Consider the following 21,635-nt stretch of genomic DNA (forward strand, 5'->3'; position numbering starts at 1 on the left):
ACACACACGCACACAACCACACACACGCACACACACACAACCACGCGCGCACACACACACACACACACACCACCACGCACACACACACACACAAACACATACGCACACACACACAAAACCACGCGCACAGACACGCGCATACACACACACGCACCTTTGTAGTTTAAGTTTGCACAATACAACTGACTCCAGGTTGATACTACTGTATGTGACTGTCCTCGTTCAACTACAGCACAGCGTAGTGACTGCCAGAGTCTATCAAGTTCACGTGTATTGTGCTCTACAGGGAAACACATCAGGGTATAGCTGTCAAACTATTTGGCTAAATCTACAGTAATTTCAGTGTAATTTCATGGTAGGTGTGTCAATTCAGGCCAGTTTGGCATTGCAGAAAAAAAGAGGTGCATTTGTAGAAGAAAACTGACAGGCTTGGGCCTGTCCACCCTCTCTCACAGAGCATGTTAAAGTAAGCACAAGGAGACAGACAGACAGACAGACAGACAGACAGACAGAAAGACAGCCCAAAGCAAGATGTGTACTACAGCAACCTTAAAAGAGCAGCACTCACCTCTTCCACAGAAATGGGCAGGACCACTCGACTGAAAACAAACAGAGAGAAAGAGACAGACTGGATGTGAGTGTGTGTATGAGAGAGAGGAACAGAGTAGCAACAATTATCAACAAAACACAATTCAAAAGCAAGTATTTTTGATCCAACATGTAACTGACTCCATATATGGTTGTGGCATAGTGTTGCAGTCGCAGCTTGCTACAGCTCTTATCTCGCTGCTTATCTCTTTTGGGTTCAGACAATTTAACTGAAAAAAAATTGGACATTATGCTATGCTCTCCATCAACACGCTCACACTCTGACCCCTGGGTGACGTTTATGGTCTGGTGTTGTTTTTGATAAGGTGATTAAGATTAAGAGTACAGTATACTTTAACCTAAAAAGAACAGTGTGCCATCAGAACAGATCTACACACACACACACACACACAGAGAGAGACACAGAGCGCATATCAAGCATTTCCATGTGTCCCTGTGTCATGGCTTTTGACAATTCCAGCGCAGTTGTTGACTGTGTGTGCTGTTTTAGATTGGCAGGCCCATGGTAACTCCTTCTGTGTGTGCTGTTTTTGATTAGCAGGCCCATGGTAACTCCTTCTGTGTGTGCTGTTTTAGATTGGCAGGCCCAGGGTAACTCCTTCTCCGCTGCTTGCATATTTCATTAATACTCAAAGGGTGAAAGCGGACACCAGGGCCTCACTGTGGACTAATTAGCTGCCTTCCTTTGGGTCTCCCTTATGGCAGCTGTGAGTCAGTCTAAACACACGTGTTTACCTACAGCACACACACACACACACACACACACACACACATTAGAGATGTCCCTCATAAAAACACACTGTACTGTGTCTGTGTATGATGATGCTTACAGAGCTTTGCGTAAAAGTGCTCAATAAAACTCAAGCACTGAAATGATGAAGGTGAACATTAAACATTGTTTCCACCGGGCACAAGATCACACTGATGGATGTGTGTGTGTGTGTGTGTGGGGGGGGGGGGGGCTGTGGACATACAGCAGAGAGCAGGTGAATGGCAACCACCTTTAAGTCTTGAGTAACGGCCTCTCCTTGGCCCTGAAGGCTATAACAGCAGATCTGGTGTCCCCCACCCACCCCCTCCCTCCCTCCCTGCCTCCGCCTGCTCTGTGACACCAGGGCCTGTTCTTGCATTATAAATGCCAGAGCTGTGTGTCTGTGCTTACACAGGTGCCTCTAGATAAAGAGCTCAGGGCTGCTGGGCAACATCGCTAACCGCCAGCCACACTCTGAGGAAAAGGTTTCTCTTCTTCATTCTCTCGCTCTCTCTTTTTCTCTTTCTCTCTCTCTCTCTCTTTCTCTCTCTCTCTCGCTCTCTGCTGTCTAGGACGGACAATGCTACTGTGAAATGATGTCAACTGCATGCATCCTGAATGCTTCTCAAACCAAAGGGAATTTCTATACATCTCTGACAACAGGATTTAAACAGACAAATAAAATAACCCGAGTTGAGTTGAGAATGTGTGAATGTCCATAATATACACTCTTAAATGCAATCTAATTTGTGGTAATGGCAACATGTCATTTTGGTATGCTAATATGCCTTGTCTTCATCCACACACATTCTCTGTGTAGGTGGGGAGCTAACCTGGCTAACATGCTCTCATTCACTTGCAATGCTCTCTGGGAGCCCTACTTCAAGGGGGATGTCAAGATGCTGGCTGAGCTATCTGCATCCTGCTGTCACTGAACAGCCCCCCACCCGCACCCCAAATTAGGCCACATAAAGAACCTTTATCTGCATTACAGTCTCATTCACTATGCTGTCTTTATAACCAAAAGTGCAGGCCTTTTGGCCTTAATGCTGCATTCCAGGGTCGCAAATTATGTGTAAATATGCAACTGCACTGCACATCCAGATATACAAAGGATGAATCTCTTATTATTAGTGATATTATGGATATTATTAATCGTGTTAGAACACCAAAACTTAAAATACTGTAACAATCATTTGTGAGGGGAGACAACTGAAGAAAATGGTGCCGACTTCCTTCACACCTCAGGCACAGTCACACATGTGAGCTCTTTAAAAGCACGTCTCCACTGCCGGGATCATCCTTCCTCACACATCTATCACCTGAGCTACAAGCACCTGACTGCAGGAGGAGGCCTGTGCTATTTGTCTAACATGGCACCATCAAACACAAAGCTATTGACCTTTTGCTGAAGGGTGACTGAAGCACACTGACCTCATTAAAATGGATGATCTGGGTATTAACAAGGCAGGACCTTCGGTTAAAACACTGGTCAGATTTGGACCAATCATCTGTTTAAACTTCTCTAGGCTATTTTATCTCTAAATTACTTATGTGCTGTCTTCAGTTCTCCTGAAGGCAAAGTATGATCTCAGACACAAAGACAAATGCCTCAGCGAGTTAGTTGCCATTTTTGTAAGTTAAATTTACCATTTATTTCGTATTATTCATGTTTTATCAAACACTGACACACCCAAACTATACATTTGATTCTCGTGCTTAAAACGACACATCCGGCTGTCTCCAAACTTCAAGCTGGTTTACACCAATGCCGTGGTTTCTATTCAAATTCAAACTCCTTCTCTCACTTAAGTACCATGGAGAGCAAACTTTCAGGAAGGGGTTAAGAGCGCTGTCCGGTCCTGATATGATTGCTTGGCTTAATTATTTGCATGACATTAAGTATTCCGCAGCACAACCTCCGCAATAAAAAGAACTCGATCGAGGTACATTTTTAAGTGCTTGCTCAATTTTACGAGCGATGAATATCTTTCTGGTGCCACACTGATGATTCATCGGTAAATCGTGACATAAACCTCGGGCCTACCATTTTATGCGTAGCCTAGTAGTGCTCCCGCATCCTAAGCATAAGGGTTGTGCGCCTTTACTGTCTAATCTACGTTCATGTGTAAGCTGCCGGTAGGCCTCTGCCAACATCCATTTGTATGACCTTAGTCGGCAGGGCATGAGGCACGGAGGAATCCTATTCGTGTAGAGAGGGAGACTGCCTGACATCCCAGAATATGTTTGGCAAGGAGGACACCGGTGATAATACGACAGTCACGTCCTCTAAATATGCAATGCAGCTTGAAAATAAACATCAAACCAGATTTGTGTCATATTAACACCGATATAGGCTATGTGAGTGTGCATCCCATCGAGGAGCCTTTAACGGAATTCCAGCGGTGTCAAATTATTGTCTACCAACACATAGCCCTTCAAATACATTGTGGTAAGTCTGATACAGGAATGGTGACTCGCTAACTTTAAAAAAGAATATCGCATGAGATTGCCGATGTTTCGAGAGGTGATATCTGGATGTATAAGATGGAGCGAGTTCGATTTATTCATTGTACATTGAAATTATATTTCATGTTTCAATATGGCCGAACAACCAACCGTAGTTCCCCGGTAGCCTTCACCTTTACAGGTTTCTTTGCATGCATAAAGCAACTTGATGACTCTTGATTATTCGAATTTAAGAAGATTAAATCGCATGAGTCAAGTTTAATTTCAATGGCCACCCTGTCACCGCATCGCCTGGTTAGAGGGTAACCAATAGAACACCTGCTCAAATTGCATACGCAAAATGACCGTGTCCAACGTTTAAAATGTCAGGGTTGATTCTCGGAATCTGGCTAAACACGATAGCCCCTTCACTTTTGCATATTGTTAAGAAATATATTTTAGGACTGGGCATCCACACACTATCCTGATAGAAACGTTCCAAATTCGGTCGGTTTCACCTTCACCGGGCGCATCAATAACATGGATATGTTGCCACTGGAATGAATGTCAGCACGCAATATCCTAAACCACCACTGTTCACCTCCAACGCGGGGTATTGGAATGGATTAACATGGAAGGAAGGGCGGTTATTCTTATTTAACATCAACATCAGACGAATAAATATAGATTAAATAAATAATAATATACTGGAATCTGGTTTTGACAGAGGCGTTTTCCAAAAATACACACCTAGCGCAACAAATAAGTAGTCTGCCAGGTGTTAAAATAAACCATCATCAGTTAAGTTTTTTATGTCGCCATGGGCTACCTCTTATTCTAATGCCACTCCGCTTTACGCTGCCAATGACTGGAGCCTAGTGGGTCCACTGCAAAGCCCAGCACTGCAAGCCCGCATGCCATTTAAAATTACGATAAAACATACTTACAATTCTTTGATGAGCATCTTCCCGTGTGCTTTATGTATTAACTAGTTATTGTATCGCTCTATAGCGGCCCAAATTGGTGGTAAGCCCTCTGCCTGTCTCTCTTCCTCTCTACCACCTCTCCCGCTTCTATGTCATTCTAGCTCTCGTTTTTCTATTTTCCACAAATTCACTTCCTGAACAGGGCCGAGGGGGGCGCGGCATCGTCGCGGTAAGCGCAAACCTAGAGATGTGACATAACCGTGCTGACGTCAGAAAAGGGGTTTGATAAACGCAATGATCGTTTATGTTCGGGGATGACCAAGATCATCTGTCCTCTAATGTACTGTAATGTCGAGACGTTGCTCGAATGGGACCTAAACAATCTCACTGCAGTCTAAAAGGGAAAAATAGGGTAGGCCACAGACGCCAAGCATCCTCTTGTAGCCTAAACCTCAGCAAAAACACCAAAAAGCACTGTAGTGTCTTGATAGGATGCCAAGACAAGAATGAATCACACACATAATATATTTTATAGTAATAATTTATTACTCGCACTTAACAATAATGCCTCTATACAAATAAAAATACCTTTTACAAAGTCTACTACAAGACCGAGGAAAAAGTAAGTTATAAAGAAAAGGCCGCAAAGATACTTCACAAAAATATGATTCTGATGAGAAATGTCACGGAATAAGAATCAAATAAATACACAAAATAAGGCAATATTAATTACAAGCAATGAAACGGGCGGTCTATCTGCCTTTTCTCTCTGCGGTTCAAGCAAGTTCACAACATTCTTTCCGACATTGTACCAACATCATTTTCAACCACTCAGTCTTTTTCACATAACCTATCAATAGCCGTCAACACAATAACATGTTACGTAAAATACATTAAGCAATAATGCTTTTAAAATGGTTTAAAAATATGAATGTTAGAAATACTGAAATTGATAGTTTCCAAACAAAGAATATTTCCTACAATATAAAATGACAAGAGAAAGGGGATGAAGACATTATGTCAAAAGTGCTGAGTTTATGACTGGTAGGCCCATAAAAGCCAAAGAATTAATATAAAATAAAAGCATAAAACAATTCAAATACAAAGCATCCACAAAGCAAAGCCACTTTTATGTATAAATATTGTGTCTGCATCAACTTTCATCATAAAAAAATATTTACAAAATTAAATACATAAATGTGGCTTTTACATATCTGAATGTGACAAATCACATTCATCTTTTAAAGTAGGCCTGAAGTAGATTTGCAGGCCTCTATGGTAAAATCAGGGCACATCTTATTTAACTGACCATCCTTCTTGTTGCTGTAACTATCATCAAGCACTTCCTCTGCTAATTTGATAAACATAAATAATGTTTAGTGAGCAATATCAAAACACTGTAGCAGTCTTTAAAAAGAGCACCACAGTGTTGGTCAAGGTTCTTTAATCTCAAAAATGCCGTATACAGAAATATCATAGTGTCTATGCGATAATTCATAGTTAAAATGTGTTACATTGAGAATATACACCTAAGATGTTGAAAGACGAAACGTTATGTGATAACAAGAGATTTGGACGACATCAGTTGAAATTCTCATCTGATAAGAAGGCACTGAAATAAATAACTGGAAAGGTGAAGCTCTTTAAGTTCTCAAAGAGACTGGAATCCATGGCACAGTCCATAAGTGACCGGCAGAACTTCACTCTCTTTCTAGCTCTCCTCTCCTCTCCACCTTTTCTCTCTCTTTTTTTCCTTTAACTCCTCATATCTACGCTTCCGTTTTGCTGTGTTCTACACGAAGGCTTCTGGACTGCTGTTTCCGTTAATCTTCAGGTAGATCTTGGCCTCGTTGTCCTTCTCCTTCCTTGCCTTTACCAGCTGTCTGCGGAAGAAGATGAGGTAGAGGGGCAGCAGGAAGCCAAGCATGCTCACGCCCAGCAGCCCAACGTCCACCTGTCAGAGACAACACCGGTCAGTTAGCACAGCCAGCTATCACGGTCAGTTACTGAAGTCAGCTAGCAACTAGCACAGTCAGTCACCACATTAGCAACCAGTACAGCTAGCAGCTAGTACAGTCAGTTACTGGAATCAATTAGCACAGCCAGCTATCACAGCCAGCAATTACAGTCTGTAGAGTCACTTACCACAATTTGCTTAACTCAGTACAGAAGTCACTGACTCTAAACACTAGTCTAGTCACTCTAAACTAATGCATGTGTGTGTACAGTATGTGTGTGCTATGGTTATGGATATGGTATTTTGCAGACAATTGTGTGTGTGTGTGTGTGTGTGTGTGTGTGTGTGTGTGTGTGTGTGTGTGTGTGTGTGTGTGTGTGTGTGTGTGTGTGTGTGTGTGTGCGTGTGTGTGCGTGCGTGCGCTTATATGTGTGTCTGTATGTGTGTCTGTATGTGTGCATGCATGTGTATGTTTGTGTGTGAGTGAGAGTGTGCATGTGTGTCAGGAGTATAACCTACCCAGGTGGGATCTCCCTCCAGTGGTCCCATCATGGCCATGAAGAGTGGCTGCTGGAACAGTGCAAACAGGGCGCTGACCAGAGACTGCATGCCCGTCAGACTACCAAACTGGGACGAGGGGTACCTGTGGACACGTATGGAGAGAAAGAGACGGAGACCCAGGGTCAATTTAAACCGCCACCACACATAACATAATCCATATGGAATATAAAATAGCACACTGTATTACTTTACATCATATATCGTCACCTTGCTAAAATAATCCTAAATCCTAAATTCCAAAAAAAAATTTGCCTAAATCATCAATCAATTTTTGGTTAACTTTTTTGTGTTTTCTGAAAAATCTAGTATAAATAGATTATATATTAAAAAAACATTGGTGTATATTTTAAAAGGAAGAGATAATATACAGGTTTTTGATTAAATAACACTTACACAGCAGCATAGAGTCCGCCAGTAGCTGAATGTATGAATCCTCTTACGATGGTGTGCAGGACAAAAGACAGCATCTGATGTGGAGGAGAGATTCATACATGTCACTTTATGTTCAGTAAATAAGCCTCATTCACTCTAAAGGTCTTTAAGGCCGTTATTTCCTAAATTTCATTCTAATGTGGCATATTACAGTAGAGTTTATCTCCTCTATGGAGCATAAGTTGAGAAACTCTTACTCTTTCGCCTCAGAAGGGAGATTGTTTGGCTTTCATTACATTATTTAACCACTAGGAGATGATCTTGTACACTATTCCTCTCAACATCACTGAACTGTTCACACCCTACACACACACACAGCACACACCCACACACCTATCCATATGCACACACATAACAAACTCATATATACGCGCGCACACACACACACACACACACACACACACACACACACACACACACACACACACACACACACACACACATCCATATGCACACACACAACAAACACAGACACACACACACACACACACACACCTGTAGAGGCAGGTTAGGGATGAGGCAGGTGATTCCGAAGCCCACTAGGAGGAGATTGGTGACGATGAAGGCTCGCATGGCATTGGTGACCTTCTGGATCTGTTTGTCCTGCTTCTTTGGCTGGGGCTGGTCCCTGGAAAGCACAAACACCATTGTCTTCATCGTCATCACCACCACCACCACTACTACACTCATCTCCATCATCACTACCATCATCATCACCACATCACAAGGGGTGCGTTTTCCAAAACCATAGTTGCTAACTAAGTTAGCAACTTTGTTGGTTGCAATGCAATTTCCCATTGCCAATCAACTAAGTTGCTAACAGGTTGTGTCCTCCTGTCCTGTCTAGATGTTATTGGCTAGTAGTTGGACGAAAGGGTCTTGGTGAGCCAGTCAGACACTAATTACATTCAGAATAGCGGCAGGTTCAAACACACCTGGTTCCACAGGAAACAAACAAGCTCACTGAGAGCCTTTCGTGCAAATAGTCAATCCCCTCATTGTTTTCACTACTTAAGCTTGACTATGTAGTTACGTACACTTTACTCTAGTAGTGAATAGGATTCTGAACTCTTTAAGTGAATGTGATGATGACATGCTTGTGTGAAGCACAAGTGAAAGCAATAAATGTTCTTCAATGTGACTGGTCAGACAGGGCTTTATGTGACTGTCGTGACTGCACGTGAATGCTCACTCACTTGTTGAGTTCCTTCTTCTCATCGCTGTCCGCATCCTCACAGTCTTTGAGCTTCCAGTCCATGATCTGACCAATGACCGGAGTCGTCATGAGGCACAAGAGCTGCATCACACCAAAGATGGAGGAGTATAGACTCACTGAGAGAGGGGGGGGGGGAGAGAAAGAGATTACTTAACTGTTTAATGAATAACCCCTCTGGTTAGTCAGTAACCACATGGATGAGTAGTTAACACAATCACTCCTTCCTACAGCACTCGCAACACATTATACTCTGTTACAGAGCCAAGCAACACAGCAACTACGTGTTAGCAACAGCCATCTCAAAGCACTACCGTGAGTAAGCCTACTAGATAACTATACAACCACTGATGATACAATGATGACTGATCACTTTTTGGACAAGCAACTCTCTAGCAACATTCATTGAAAGTGCCAGAAGGGCGTAAAAAAGACAGTGATTTATTTTATGATAATGATGAATAGGCACTAATTAAATGAGTCAATACTGAGTTCTGCCCAAAAAGCTGCGTGTATCATCAGAGTATCATCAGCATAGTCTCTCAGTCTTACCCAACTCCATCCTCTCCACTGTAAACACAAAGGGGGTTACAGATAAGGAAGACGAAATGAGCGCACGTAATACAGTTGTCAGGGGTAACGATAATAATAATGATTTTATATCTAATCCGTTTTTATATCGCTCTATATCTACTTGATATCTCTGCATATAGCATCCTATTAAGATCCCACTAGGATTTCATCACATCCTATTCTGATTTGACATGACAACATAAAAGACAGTGATGAAATAATAAGATGATATATGAACCAAATAGGTCATATTTATGAATTACTTTTGTAATAAGAACATTTATCCAAGGTATCCTACAGTAAAGGTAGAGCATACACATTTGTGTGTGCATTTGTCCTTTGGCATTCAACCCAGACTTTTTAGCATATGGCTTAATCAGTTCAGCCCACACACACACACACACACACACACACACACACACACACACACACACCTGTGTTGAGGTCTCCACCGCTGAGGGACTCCAGGATGTTGTTCATGGCTCCCATGTAGAAGATGAGACGGAGTTGAGTCACACACATGGTGACCAGAGACAGCATGAACAGAGGGGTTGTGATACTCTTCAGGAACGACTGGGCTGTAGGAGGAACACACACACACACACAGGTTTAAGTCAAAACTCAGAAGAAGCAACTGCAGCCACAACTGAGTTAAAATTACATTCTGAAGGCTAACCACTGACCTGTGTTTACATGTGTGTGTTGCTTATCTATCCATCTATTTATCTATCTATCTATCTATCTATCTATCTATCTATCTATCTATCTATCTATCTATCTATCTCGGTTGCTCTGTGACAATCAGACTTGTGGACCTGTTACTAATGAGGTGGTATGGATTTGGGTGTTTGATGGAGGGGGAGGTTCTCTCTTGACTCTTACATTCTTCCTTTTGTTTGCACTGGACCTCCAGGTCCATGGTGGACAGGCAGAGCTTGTTTCCGTCCTTGGTGGACAGCTCCTTCTGATTGAGGGTGTTCCCAACACTCAGGCGCCGGCCCACGGTGGTCACCTGCTGGTAGAACTGCTTTCCGGTGATCTTGTGGTCGAAACCCAGCCAGCTGAATTTGATCTTCACGCTACAGGCAGGAGAGAGAGAGGGAGGGAGAGAGGGAAATGATAAGGGATAGACAGGGTCATGAGCATATGCTGTTTGTATCTGTTGAAGGGTTATTACTGTAAGTGTGTCTACTGTGTGTCCGACTGTGTCCGACTGTGTGTGTCCGACTGTGTGTGTGTGTGTGTGTGTGTGTGTGTGTGTGTGTGTGTGTGTTTCTTACGTGTAGTCCATGTCCTCGGGTCCAGGGAATGGTTCCAGGGGCCAGTTCAAGAAGCAGTTGAAAAAGACGAGTCCAGCACACGCTGCCCACACCACCAGGATGGTAATGAATGGCACTCCCAGATCATAGACCACCTGCACACACACACACACACACACACACACACACACACACACACACACACACCACATAACCATTAGGAACAATTTGTGACAGTACACTTGCTTATCAATGCTTGCTGATCCATTATCCATTATACTGCTTTATAGTAAATAAAGTTGCTGTAACCATACAGTCTGTTAGGGTCATTTTACATTTTATTATACGGGGCTATTTATCCTTTTAGCTCACCGTTCCTATAAGCATCTCCAAGACTCTAACTGGAGGATAGCAATGAGCCGTTTTTATTACTGGTGTGCTCCTGAATATTCCTAAAGCTAATCTGGGCCGCTAGCCAGCGGACTTGTCATGCACCTGCACACACACACACTTGCATTTATTTCCAGCTTCTTGTTAATGTGTAAAGCCAAATGGCAGTGTGATTGCAGGCTGACAGGACAATTTGCACCAGGAACATTGACATTACACCACGGCCTCTGCCCTAGATTCCCAGTGAGGGCCAAGGTCACTTAATGTGCTGAACTGTACCTTAACACCTGGGAAGGTGACGGCGGAAGAGGCGTACGAGCCAATCATCAGGGCGATGAATGTGGACCGCAAGTCTCCAAACATGTTAGGCAGCTGTGGAGTGCAGAGGAGCAGAATTCAAACGCTTGTTGGGATTAAATTCACTGTCTCAGCAGTGAACAGGGACAGTGGTAGCTGAATGTCATATAGTCATGGCTGAAATAAAACATATGGAAAAGTATGCACACCCTCCCACAAACTAGATGCTGTTCTCAGGCTAGTCTAAAAGTAATCTGACCTCTGAGGAAAGGCTTGGGCCTAAAACATCACATATGGTGGTAAAAAACACCATAAAAAAACAACATTCAATTGGTTTGGGAGCAGCCTTTACAGTAGTGCACAGCCTCTTTTTAAACCTTTTTTCATTTGTCTCACTTATACTTTTGTCAAGCACCTAGATTATCTAGATTGTGTCTGGATACACAACATGCCTATTTTAACTTTTGCATTTGATATAAAACACAGTCATAGCAGTTCAAAAAGTGATGGTCAAACTGAACTGGGGCCGAAAAAAAGACGGTTAGCCCTCAGAAGGCATCCGCTGGGCTTCTCTGGTCAGAAATGAGGGGGCACTGCCAACCAATTAAGAGTCCTGGCAAAGCCAGACAAACAACTCTGAAAGGTTTGTGCAGCGCAATTGCACGGGCTGGGGAGCCTTTTCTCCCAGATCAGACAGCTCAGAAGTGGGCAGAGAGGGAGATGGAGAGAGGAGGGGAGCGGAAGGGAGGGAATGGGGATGGGTAAACAAACTGATGAACTATAAAATGAAATAAATGTCTTAAGCAAATGCGATTAGACTAGGTGCTGAATGATATGAGTCATATTTATAGCTCTGAAAGGAACATCTGTTACTTGGAATGTGAACTCAATGACCTGTATTGACAAGATGACAAGTGTTGATTGTCTCTCTCTCTCTCTCTCTCTCTCTACAACAGCCACTCTGTTCCCTATTTCAATAAATGCAAAGATACAAAAACATGCAGGAAATAAAAAAGGGAAATTCCTTTCTATATATACCAACAGCTAAAGGAAAAAGCACAAGGTGAAAATCAGTGACCGTTTCTGTCTTTCATGCTACTACTCACTGGAAAAAACAACAACTTTTTCTCTTCTCCTCTCTCTCTGTCTTCCATCCTTTCTTTTTTTCCTGCTCTCTCTCTCTCTCTCTCTCTCTCTCTCTCTCTCTCTCTATTCTCATGTTCTTTGAGGGGGTGGCATGAAATGAGCGAGGGGTCCACAAAGCCTCCCTCATCCAGCACGCTCTGCTGCAGCCGTCGGTAACTCATTACTCCTCTAATTGGGATGCCGCAGGAAAAAAAAAGTGGCACAGTGCATCAATTATCCCCCCCCCCCCCCCCCCGAAAAAAAATATCTTACACCGCCCTGCACAAGTGTACTCGCCACAACAACAACAAGTAGCCATTACGTTATGTAAGCACACACTGTGCATTCCGCTGCCGAGAAAACACTTTCATCTCGTCAATCATCAACGGAACTCTTGTAGACTCTACAAAGAGACGGAGGGGGGCAGGGGGGTTGCCACTTTCACAGGGTTGGAAATCACTTGTCTTTGGAGGTCTCTGGTCTGTCATCCAGAAACAGTGACATGTAAACAAGTTGTGAGTTACATGTGCTGATGTCTAACCAAATAGACCTGGAAATGACCAGTTTTGTCAAAAAGACCAAGGCAAACTTTTATTCAAAAAACCTTTCTGCAGTATTACGGTAGTCAGATAAATTACACCAGAATGTTATGCATACAGTGATATAGTACGGTGCCATCTGAATTGCTAAAACACTCAATCCTACTGCCTGAACCAAGAGCTCAGTGGTCTAAACCCATGTAGAAAATGTATCACCCTTTTGAAGATACCACAAACAATCTCACCTAGTAAAACACAGTTTGCAGATCTCTTTGTGTGCATTACTGTGATAAACTTGTGAAGCATAATTGGTCAAACTGGTGGTACTTGGCTGTAGTATATCCATCATCATCAACTGTATATATACAGTCTATGATATCCATTACCCCACATCCTCCAGTAGTGCTCTAGAACAGAAATCTAGAATAGAACAGAACTCTATAATAGAACAATAGCTCAGTGCTTTTGTCATGCACACTCAGGACCATTCTAGCTGTATGGAAGATGCAGGCTATTCTAAGAAAGACTGGATGTACATCTTTACTATTCCAGCTAAAAGCTTATATTTGCAACTGTCAAGTTGGTTTCTGGGTATACTATGTAAAATATGAGTCATCATAAAATCAAATCATGTAGGAAAGGGAATCACTCTCACTGAATCAGCTATTTTCCAAAAGACACTGTGGCTGTAACCTACACTCCTGTCTAAAGTCAAATACAAGTGAAGTCAAGGTTGAAGTCAGCCCACGTTGACACCCTCCCCTTAGGCTACACTTGACCCTGTGACCACTGGCCATTGTCACAACCTCAGCAATCTGTGCGCACTGTTGCATCACTGAATCAGAGCCCCTCCGCACAACAGAGAGGAAGAGAGGAAAATGCCTTTAGGCTAACACCTAATGATTAACCCACACACAGACCTGCTGCGGTCTCTGCACCCTCTTTGAACCTGTAAGAACAGCCAGCACACCCTCTGAGACCTTAAAACTCTTTAACTCTTTTTAAGTTCCTCTTTATTCTATAAAATCCCATATGTGCTATTCTCTATAGATCTATACTTATTCCAAATAAGTCTTACTTTAAGAACACAGCACTGCATGTTTTTAACCAGAGCTGCTTCTAACTGTAGCTTGCAGAGCCGCTTGTAGACCAGAGAGAACTCACTGTTAGAGACGTGAAGGTCAAACACATTCCTCCAAACCCATTGAAGATCAGGGCAATGAAGATGAGCACCGAGAGCTCTGGAAGAGACATATTGGCAAAGATTACTTCAGAATTTGAAATACAGATACTCACAACCACTTAAATTCCATTCAATTAAATTCAGTTTAATTAAATACACTACTATTTACTTTACAAGCTCAAATACACAAATTCCAGGACACATTTTCAGAAGAGTATGCATGTTCATTGCTACCAATTTCCATTTCCATCAACATGGCAAAGTCAGAGAATGATGAAGCCATGTTCTTACCGTTTGGATTGTAGGCTCCATAAGCAATCAACAGACAGGAGAAAGAGAAGCAAGCACTGGGGATTGAGAGAGTAAACAGTCAGAGGATTCATTCAAAGATGTGTGTGTTTCAGTGTGTGTGTGTGTGTGTGTGTGTGTGTGTGTGTGTGTGTGTGTGTAAGCGTATGTGAATGTGCATGTGTGTTTGTGTGTGTGTGTGTAATGTGTATACATGTATGTGTGTGTGTGTGTGTGTGTCCATGCTTGAGTGTGCAGTTGTGTGCATGTGTGTGTGTGTGTATGTGTGTGTGTGTTTCAGTGTGTGTGTGTGTGTGTGTGTGTGTGTGTGTGTGTGTGTGTAAGCGTATGTGAATGTGCATGTGTGTTTGTGTGTGTGTGTGTGTAATGTGTATACATGTATATGTGTGTGTGTGTGTGTGTGTGTGTATCCATGCTTGAGTGTGCAGTTGTGTGCATGTGTGTGTGTGTGTCCATGCTTCAGTGTGCAGTTGTGTGCATGTGTGTGTGTGTGTGTGTGTGTGTCCATGCTTGAGTGTGCAGTTGTGTGCATGTGTGTGTGTGTGTGTGCATGTGTGTGTGTGTGTGTGTGTGTGTCCATGCTTGAGTGTGCAGTTGTGTGCATGTGTGTGTGTGTGTGCCTCACCTGCCCAGCAGCCTGAGATTGCGCGGGCCGTACTTGTCCATGACGATGCCGAGCGGCAGCGTGATGGCGCTGAGGAGAAAGGAGCCCATGGTGAAGGCCATGTTCAGCGTCTCGTCCTGCTCCTTGCAGATCAGCCAGCCGTTCATGCGCATCATCGGCTCCTCCGGGTGCAGTGGACGCACCTCCACGCCGCTCTGACCCTGGGCCAGGCTCACGTCCTCGTCAGGGTAGTAGTCCATCTCATCCTCGCCGTCCGGCTTGCCACCGACCGGACCAGACAGGGGGGGCAGGGTGAGGTTCAGCAAGGACGAGCTGTTTCCTGCAAGACAAAGAGGAAAGGAGAGAAGAGAAGAGAAGAGAGGAGAATAGAAGAGGAGATGAGGAGAAAAGAGAAGAGAAGAGAAGAGAAGAGAAGAGAAGAAAAGAAAAGAAAAGAGAGGAGATTAGGAGAGAAGAGAAGAGAAGAGAAGAGAAGAGAAGAGAAGAAAAGAAAAGAAAAGAGAGGAGAATAGAAGAGAAGAGAAGAGAGGAGAAGAGAAGAGAAGAGAAGAAAAGAAAAGAAAAGAAAAGAAAAGAAAAGAGAGGAGAATAGAAGAGAAGAGAGGAGATAAGGAGAGAAGAGAAGAAAAGAAAAAAGAAGAGAGGAGATTAAGAGAGAAGAGAAGAGAAGAGTTGGTTACTTTGTGCAATACAGTAGTGCACAAGCCTTTTCCTGCTCTGTAATGTCGCTGTAATTGCATATGTTTTCTTCAGTGTAACAAGCAACACCAAAAAAGTCAATCAGATTAATTTGAGAAAATAATTAAATAGAACATTGCTGAATATTAAAAAGAAAACTCAGGGCATGGATCTGAATTGTAATTAATTCAAGACTTGTGATATGAAACTGAGAAACACATCAGCATGCTGCTTTGAAGTGAGATCTAAATGGCACATCTCCAGATGAACTTTCTATTTCTTCCCACTGCAGCCCCATGAAGTGAGCATGTCGTATTGGCATGCTAATTATGTATAGCTGAAATGTATAATGACCAAGTGATCTCGACCTTCATCTCCATCTCTAGCTTTGGCTGACCGACAGGAACCACACGGACGCAATGTATATGTGAGAAATATGATGACAGGGTGCAAGAAATGGACAGATGAGAGGGAGAGAGAGAAAGCAATAGTGAAAGAGGGAGAAAGAGAGAGAGAAAGAGAGAGAGAGAGAGAGAGGGAGGGAGGTAGGTCAGGTGTGTGCGTCAAGAGAGAACTGTCAGCCTCTGAAGTGACACCAGTGTGGACTTTCCGCCAGGTTCTGAAATACCACTCTACAGCGACTTCACAAGTTCAAGGTGTGTGTCTACGGCACGTGCCGCCATGTGCACCCTTCCATCCTATAATAATCCATGGGGTCTGAGCAGCTTGGCCTTGACACCACGGCAACACATGAGATCAGGGCAATCGTGTGTGTGTATGCTTCTGTGTCTCTCTCTGTGAGTGTCTCTCTCTCTCTCTCTCTTTCTGTGTGTGTGTGTGTGTGTGTGTGTGTGTGTGTGTGTGTGTGTGTGTGTGTGTGTGTGTGTGTGTCTGTGCATCTGTGATGTAGTGGCAGGGAGTGAACTGAGTTTCATAAGCAGAGTAAAAGATGATGTGACGTGGACATGTTTCAAATCCCCCACCATGCGAGCCAGCTAACACTGGGAAACTGCTAACCGTGCAAGCGCGTGCAACACGTGTGCAAGCGCTGCGGCCTTTACCCCCCCCCCCCCATAAAACACATTACTGAGGTCAGATAAGGGTAGAGAAGTGATAGAGAGAGAGAGGGAGAGGAAGTGATAGAAGAAGCAATAGAGAGAGAGAGGGAGAAATCAGTCACCGGTCGCTTATCTGCCTACAAATGGTACAGGTACACATTTTATTGTCCTTCTTCTGAACTCTTACATAATCTGCAGGGGTAGGCAGATAGTAGGGAAGGAACATAATGTCTAACAAATGTATCAGTGAAGCATGTAGCTGGTCAGCACATTGACTTGGCAAGGCAAAGGTGTCTTTGGGTGTAGGTGCAGGGGAGGCCCTGACTGAATGGAGAGGCCCAACACTGGACAGGGCATGCCTGCCTGGTAGAAGATTTTGAGAGATTTTGGAGATCAAGAGTTTAAAGATTTTCTCAACTCAATTCTAACTTTGGAGTGTCTAGCTATGTCTTCATTTTATGTTTTGTCCAAAGCGGTACTTGGCAGCTACAGTGATCTGATCATAAGACCCACTTGGTCACAACTTGCTGCTGTTTCTAAGCACCAGTAGTGATGTGTGTGGGTGGGTGGGTGTGTGAGAGAGTGTGTGAATGGGGGAGTTGTGACTGGGCACATGTGTTACGACTCTGTCATCTCCTGCTGAATCAGGCCAATAGCAGCTAGATGACAAACGTGCAGCTCACCTCAGCCAAGGCCAGCACGCACAAGCAGCATGTGCTGGGCAGAGGAATGCCGTGACGCGCTTGTCAGCCACACGAGAGAAGGGTCAGTCGTAGTCTCCCCAATGTACAGACATCCTCATTCACACATGTACTATATCACACGTGTTCCATGCGAGAGTTTGAACAGTGGGTCAGAAGGTGTTAACTAGACAAAGACAGCGAGGGGTCAGTTCATCACGCTACACATACCTGCATACCTACACCCTTATAGCTTCAACCTTTCCAGATACCAGCTTAGGCCAGAACAGGAGCTGGGTTAGCTAGCATGCAGTTGCAGAAAAAGGTGCACGTTTGATTCCTGGTTGCCACCACTATGCCCTTCAGCAAGGCACTTAATCCTGAGTTGCCCTGGAGAAACTGGCTAGACTGGGGGAGACTGAATGTAATAACTGACATATGTAAGTCGCTTTGGATAAAAGTGCCAGCTAAATGAATGAGTAAGTACAGTAAGTAAGAATCCTGATCCGGGCCAGATCCGTTTGAGATCTGTGTCCGTATGGTTCCCCATGTCAGCTGTGCAGCACTGTGGTGGAGGAGAGTAGTGAGTGTGTGTGTGTGTGTGTGTGGGGGGGGGTAAATTGCATCAATGTGTCAACATTGCGGCATACCCGCAATGGCTGATTAGAAACAGCTTAGCAGACGCATGGCACTATCAATGTTCAGGCACTCCCTGGGAGATAACAGCCTACGAGCTGCAGGGGGAAAATATGCTGAGCACAACTCGAAAAGATGACGCATCAAATCTAACCCAAGAGAGTTCTCCACATTAATCAAATGGCTCGACAACAAAGAGCCAGCCGAAACGGATTTTTAGACCACCCACAAAAATAAGACCTGCCCTCCTTGGTAGAGACTGCAGGGATTTGATAGATTCAAAGGGTTCAGGGTTCTCTTACGACGGTACTTAAAGTGTGTATTTATTGTTAGCCAGTGATATTAACTGAGAGATGATAAAATGTCTTCTAAAGACATCACACAGCAACAAATTAAGCTGAACACTGGATAGACGAACCCTTGGTAGATGAAAGAAAAGACCTATCAGATTGAGATATTGGCTCAAATAGAGTCAGGAAATCGGGTAGATTTTCCATTCAAATCCATTAGGATATTTACAAATACTAGTCTCTTGAAGGACTCGGTGTTTTCAGTTCTTTAAACCTCTGAGGTGATTCTGTCAGAGCCACAATTACTGCCATGTGATCAGGTCACATACCTGTATACTATATTTAATGAACTAAATAATGTCACCTATTCCCACAGCATGTGAAAGGACACACACACACACACACACACACTACCACAAACCCTTTACTGTCTGTAGCTCCAGGTTTATCTTTGGACTTTAAAGCCAGTGATGTTCCCCAATAAAATCTTTGATTTTATCTTGTCTGTTGTTTTTTTGTTGGCAGTGGTGGGAGAATGTCTGCTATCGCAACAGAATGAAACTTCATCATGTCCCTGATATTGACCCGCAGATATGTCTACGCACAGCCAAAACCGTGAAAAACAACATGACACACATGAAAACAAGAAAACAAGAAAACATGCTATGTATGGCATTTTTTGTTTTCGACTCAAAACCTCAGGTCCACATCTAGGACCAATTTGGGTCAACAACACACTATTGACTGGACATGCACACTGAGAAAGACACCTTTAACGTTTAAATGACTATCAGAGCAAAACCCCACCACAAGACCTCAGCACATTCCTCGCTTTAGCCTAGACTAGGTAGGTGCAGTGGCCAGCAGATGTAGGCACCTACTGTCTGCCCCCTTTACTAAACCCAATAAACTCTGGTCAATATTGACAACAAATGAATCAGTGCCAAGACATTTTATCAAAGCTGTGAGGGAATTCCATTTCTATTCAGCCACTGCCTTTCTGGACACTGCAAAACAGTGAATAGTGAATGTATAGGACTTTTCTACCGATACAGGAGCATGCCCTCATAACAGGCACTTTCTAAACACCTCCAGGTCTACAACGAGGCCAAGACTTAGTTTGGCAGCGGACCGTAGTGCCACGCAGAGTACCCCATCCCTTTTCGGAGAAGAACAAGCACACAATGGGCTCATTTGTGTCGCTTCCCTCTGAGAGCCTGAGCTTACATCACATAAATACAGTTGTCAGGTCCAAAGGACAAGGCATTCCAGACATGCTTTGGAAGCCAAGGGCAACACTTTGAGATAAAAATCGCAAAGTAGCCACTGGACATACATGACTAATATAACTAATTAACTGGACAATGAACTGGGGTCTATTTCGCTCACCACAAAGAGGTGTCTGTGCACTATTGGTCATAATTTGTAAGAAAACAATTTAATTATATTGATGTGAATCATTTTCAGTGTGTTTCTAGATATGGGCCTCTGCCTGTGTAGGTATGACCTTGGATGCATGTTTTGTTCTTATAGACGTGGATGGCACTTACCAGGATCGTTGCACATGTAGGAGTAGAAGCCCTCAGACTTGAGCATGATTAGCAGAGACCCCCAGCCGAGAAGCACGGCGGAGAAGAGCAGGTTCTCGATGATGGCGGTCACGGCCATCCACCAGCGGCGCGCAAAGGCTGTGCTTAGGGTCGGAGCCATGGTGGCGCAGAGAAGAAGGGACCAGAGCAGGAGAGAGGACGACGGGCGTTGGTACCGCTGGAAGTCGGTTGGTGTTTGTTAGACTACTGTATGAACAGCAGCTGTAAAATAAGACAAAAGGGAGAATACAGATTTTCACTTAAGTTGGCAGTGGAAACATGGGCAAGACCTGGCGAGGGCTAATTACGCACTGATTATAACGATCATTATAAGTGTGATTCTCAATGTAAACTTGCATTATCTCCACAGGATTCGTTTATTTCCAGATGTCTTCAAGATAATTGCCACCTAGCCTTTGTGTGGCTAACAGGCGCATTACCATCAAGAGGTCGTGACCACAAATAAATGCACATCAATAGGTCACATTTATTTTAAGTGGATCTTTATATACCTCCATTTCAACCTATACTGATGTAATCGAAATTTGATCAGAATAACTGTTTTGTAGTCTGATAAAAAAAATTCATCCATTTAAAGGTGACGCATGGAAATGTTAGGAGGCAAATATGAAGAGTCGCAGAAAATACTCTAATCATTTCAAAACTTGTTTGGAACTTTCCAGTTCAATAGTTCAATGTCCTACGTGCGTATGTATACAGGGATGACTAGAACCATCACCAATGAATATTATTATTTTCTTCTCTATGCAGTAAAATAGCATCATATATCAATTCAGATAACTTGACCCATAGCCTCTCTCACGATGCAACATTTTAGAGTAGACATACAGAAGACAATAACCTGTTACACTTCAAATCGGATAATGTCATGAGAAACCTATTTGTTATCTCATCAGTGATAGTGTCTTACCTGGGAGGATGAAACTTCGGATGACTTTGCCGTGTCCAGGATCTCACCGACTGAGTTTCCCTTAGTGCTCTAGAGCCTATTTAAGGGACCGGCAACTGGCCTCGATGGCTCCTCATACCACAGACCAAACCACGCCCATTCAGTGATGCCTTGTCACACAGGTTAAACATTGAGGGAGAGTGATGATGTGCCATGGCAGTTTTCGCCTGGTGTTGTAGTCACGTTATTTCTCTGAGCACGACGGACAGACTACATTCCAAGTAGAGTTGAAGGAAACTGTGCAGACCCATGTCTGGATACAGATCTAATTGATCAGCCAAGCTACTTGTGGATTCCGACCGGCATATAGTTAAAGTTATTGGTCTTAGGTCGCGAACCTCACTGATGAAGACAGGAGGTTGTCCTATCAATATGCTAGGCCAGACTAGGGGTAGGACTATTACAAAAAATAATAGTATAAAGAATGGTTAAGCTATGCATTAGACTAGTAAGTCAGTACTGAAAATCTCTAGTCATATTTCCCTCAGAAAACCCCTGCTGTTTAGTAAAGTACCAAAGCAGATTTTTTTTTAGTAA

General features: G+C 43.4%; 2 protein-coding genes across 3 annotated transcripts in view; both read right to left on the minus strand.

The window, feature by feature from the left end:
• The window catches only part of pitpnab (phosphatidylinositol transfer protein, alpha b), a 25,998-nt gene extending 21,136 nt beyond the window's left edge, over positions 1-4,862 (minus strand). Inside the window, exons 1-2 of the mRNA XM_076274673.1 lie at positions 4,756-4,862; positions 569-599 (exon numbers count right to left, since the gene is read on the minus strand). Of these exons, the coding sequence (XP_076130788.1) occupies positions 569-599; positions 4,756-4,772 (48 nt within the window). The 5' untranslated portion in view covers positions 4,773-4,862. The remainder of the gene's footprint in view (positions 1-568; positions 600-4,755) is intronic.
• Positions 4,863-6,110: 1,248 nt separating this feature from the next.
• slc43a2b (solute carrier family 43 member 2b) lies at positions 6,111-20,249 on the minus strand. Of its 2 annotated transcripts, none has more exons than XM_076274022.1 (13): positions 20,086-20,249; positions 15,198-15,407; positions 14,555-14,610; positions 14,245-14,321; positions 11,399-11,491; positions 10,751-10,884; positions 10,347-10,549; positions 9,905-10,048; positions 8,881-9,016; positions 8,180-8,312; positions 7,646-7,719; positions 7,211-7,334; positions 6,111-6,688 (listed from the first exon to the last, which is right to left on the minus strand). In XM_076274022.1, the coding sequence occupies exons 1-13, from the start codon at positions 20,247-20,249 to the stop codon at positions 6,527-6,529; spliced, it is 1,710 nt and encodes a 569-aa protein (XP_076130137.1). In that variant the 3' UTR covers positions 6,111-6,526. The 2 variants fall into 2 exon arrangements, with proteins under 2 accessions (XP_076130137.1, XP_076130136.1); XM_076274021.1 differs by having other exon boundaries at positions 9,893-10,048.
• Positions 20,250-21,635: the final 1,386 nt, after the last annotated feature.

Source organism: Alosa pseudoharengus, unplaced genomic scaffold, assembly GCF_046254945.1.
Source record: "Alosa pseudoharengus isolate Yale_2024_CS ecotype anadromous, Long Island Sound unplaced genomic scaffold, YU_APseudo_1.1 YU_APseudo_1.1_scf_8, whole genome shotgun sequence".
In the NCBI taxonomy this organism is placed as follows: domain Eukaryota; kingdom Metazoa; phylum Chordata; class Actinopteri; order Clupeiformes; family Clupeidae; genus Alosa; species Alosa pseudoharengus.

Excerpts from the sequence above, each read along its gene's own strand:
- slc43a2b (XM_076274021.1), bottom strand. The coding sequence starts at position 20,249 with ATGGCTCCGACCCTAAGCACAGCCTTTGCGCGCCGCTGGTGGATGGCC. Across the intron at positions 10,550-10,750 it reads CCCGAGGACATGGACTACAC|CGTGAAGATCAAATTCAGCT; the intron begins GTAAGAAACACA and ends TCCTGCCTGTAG. Across the intron at positions 9,017-9,892 it reads CAACACAGGTGTGTGTGTGT|TGAGTCTATACTCCTCCATC; the intron begins GTGTGTGTGTGT and ends CCCCTCTCTCAG.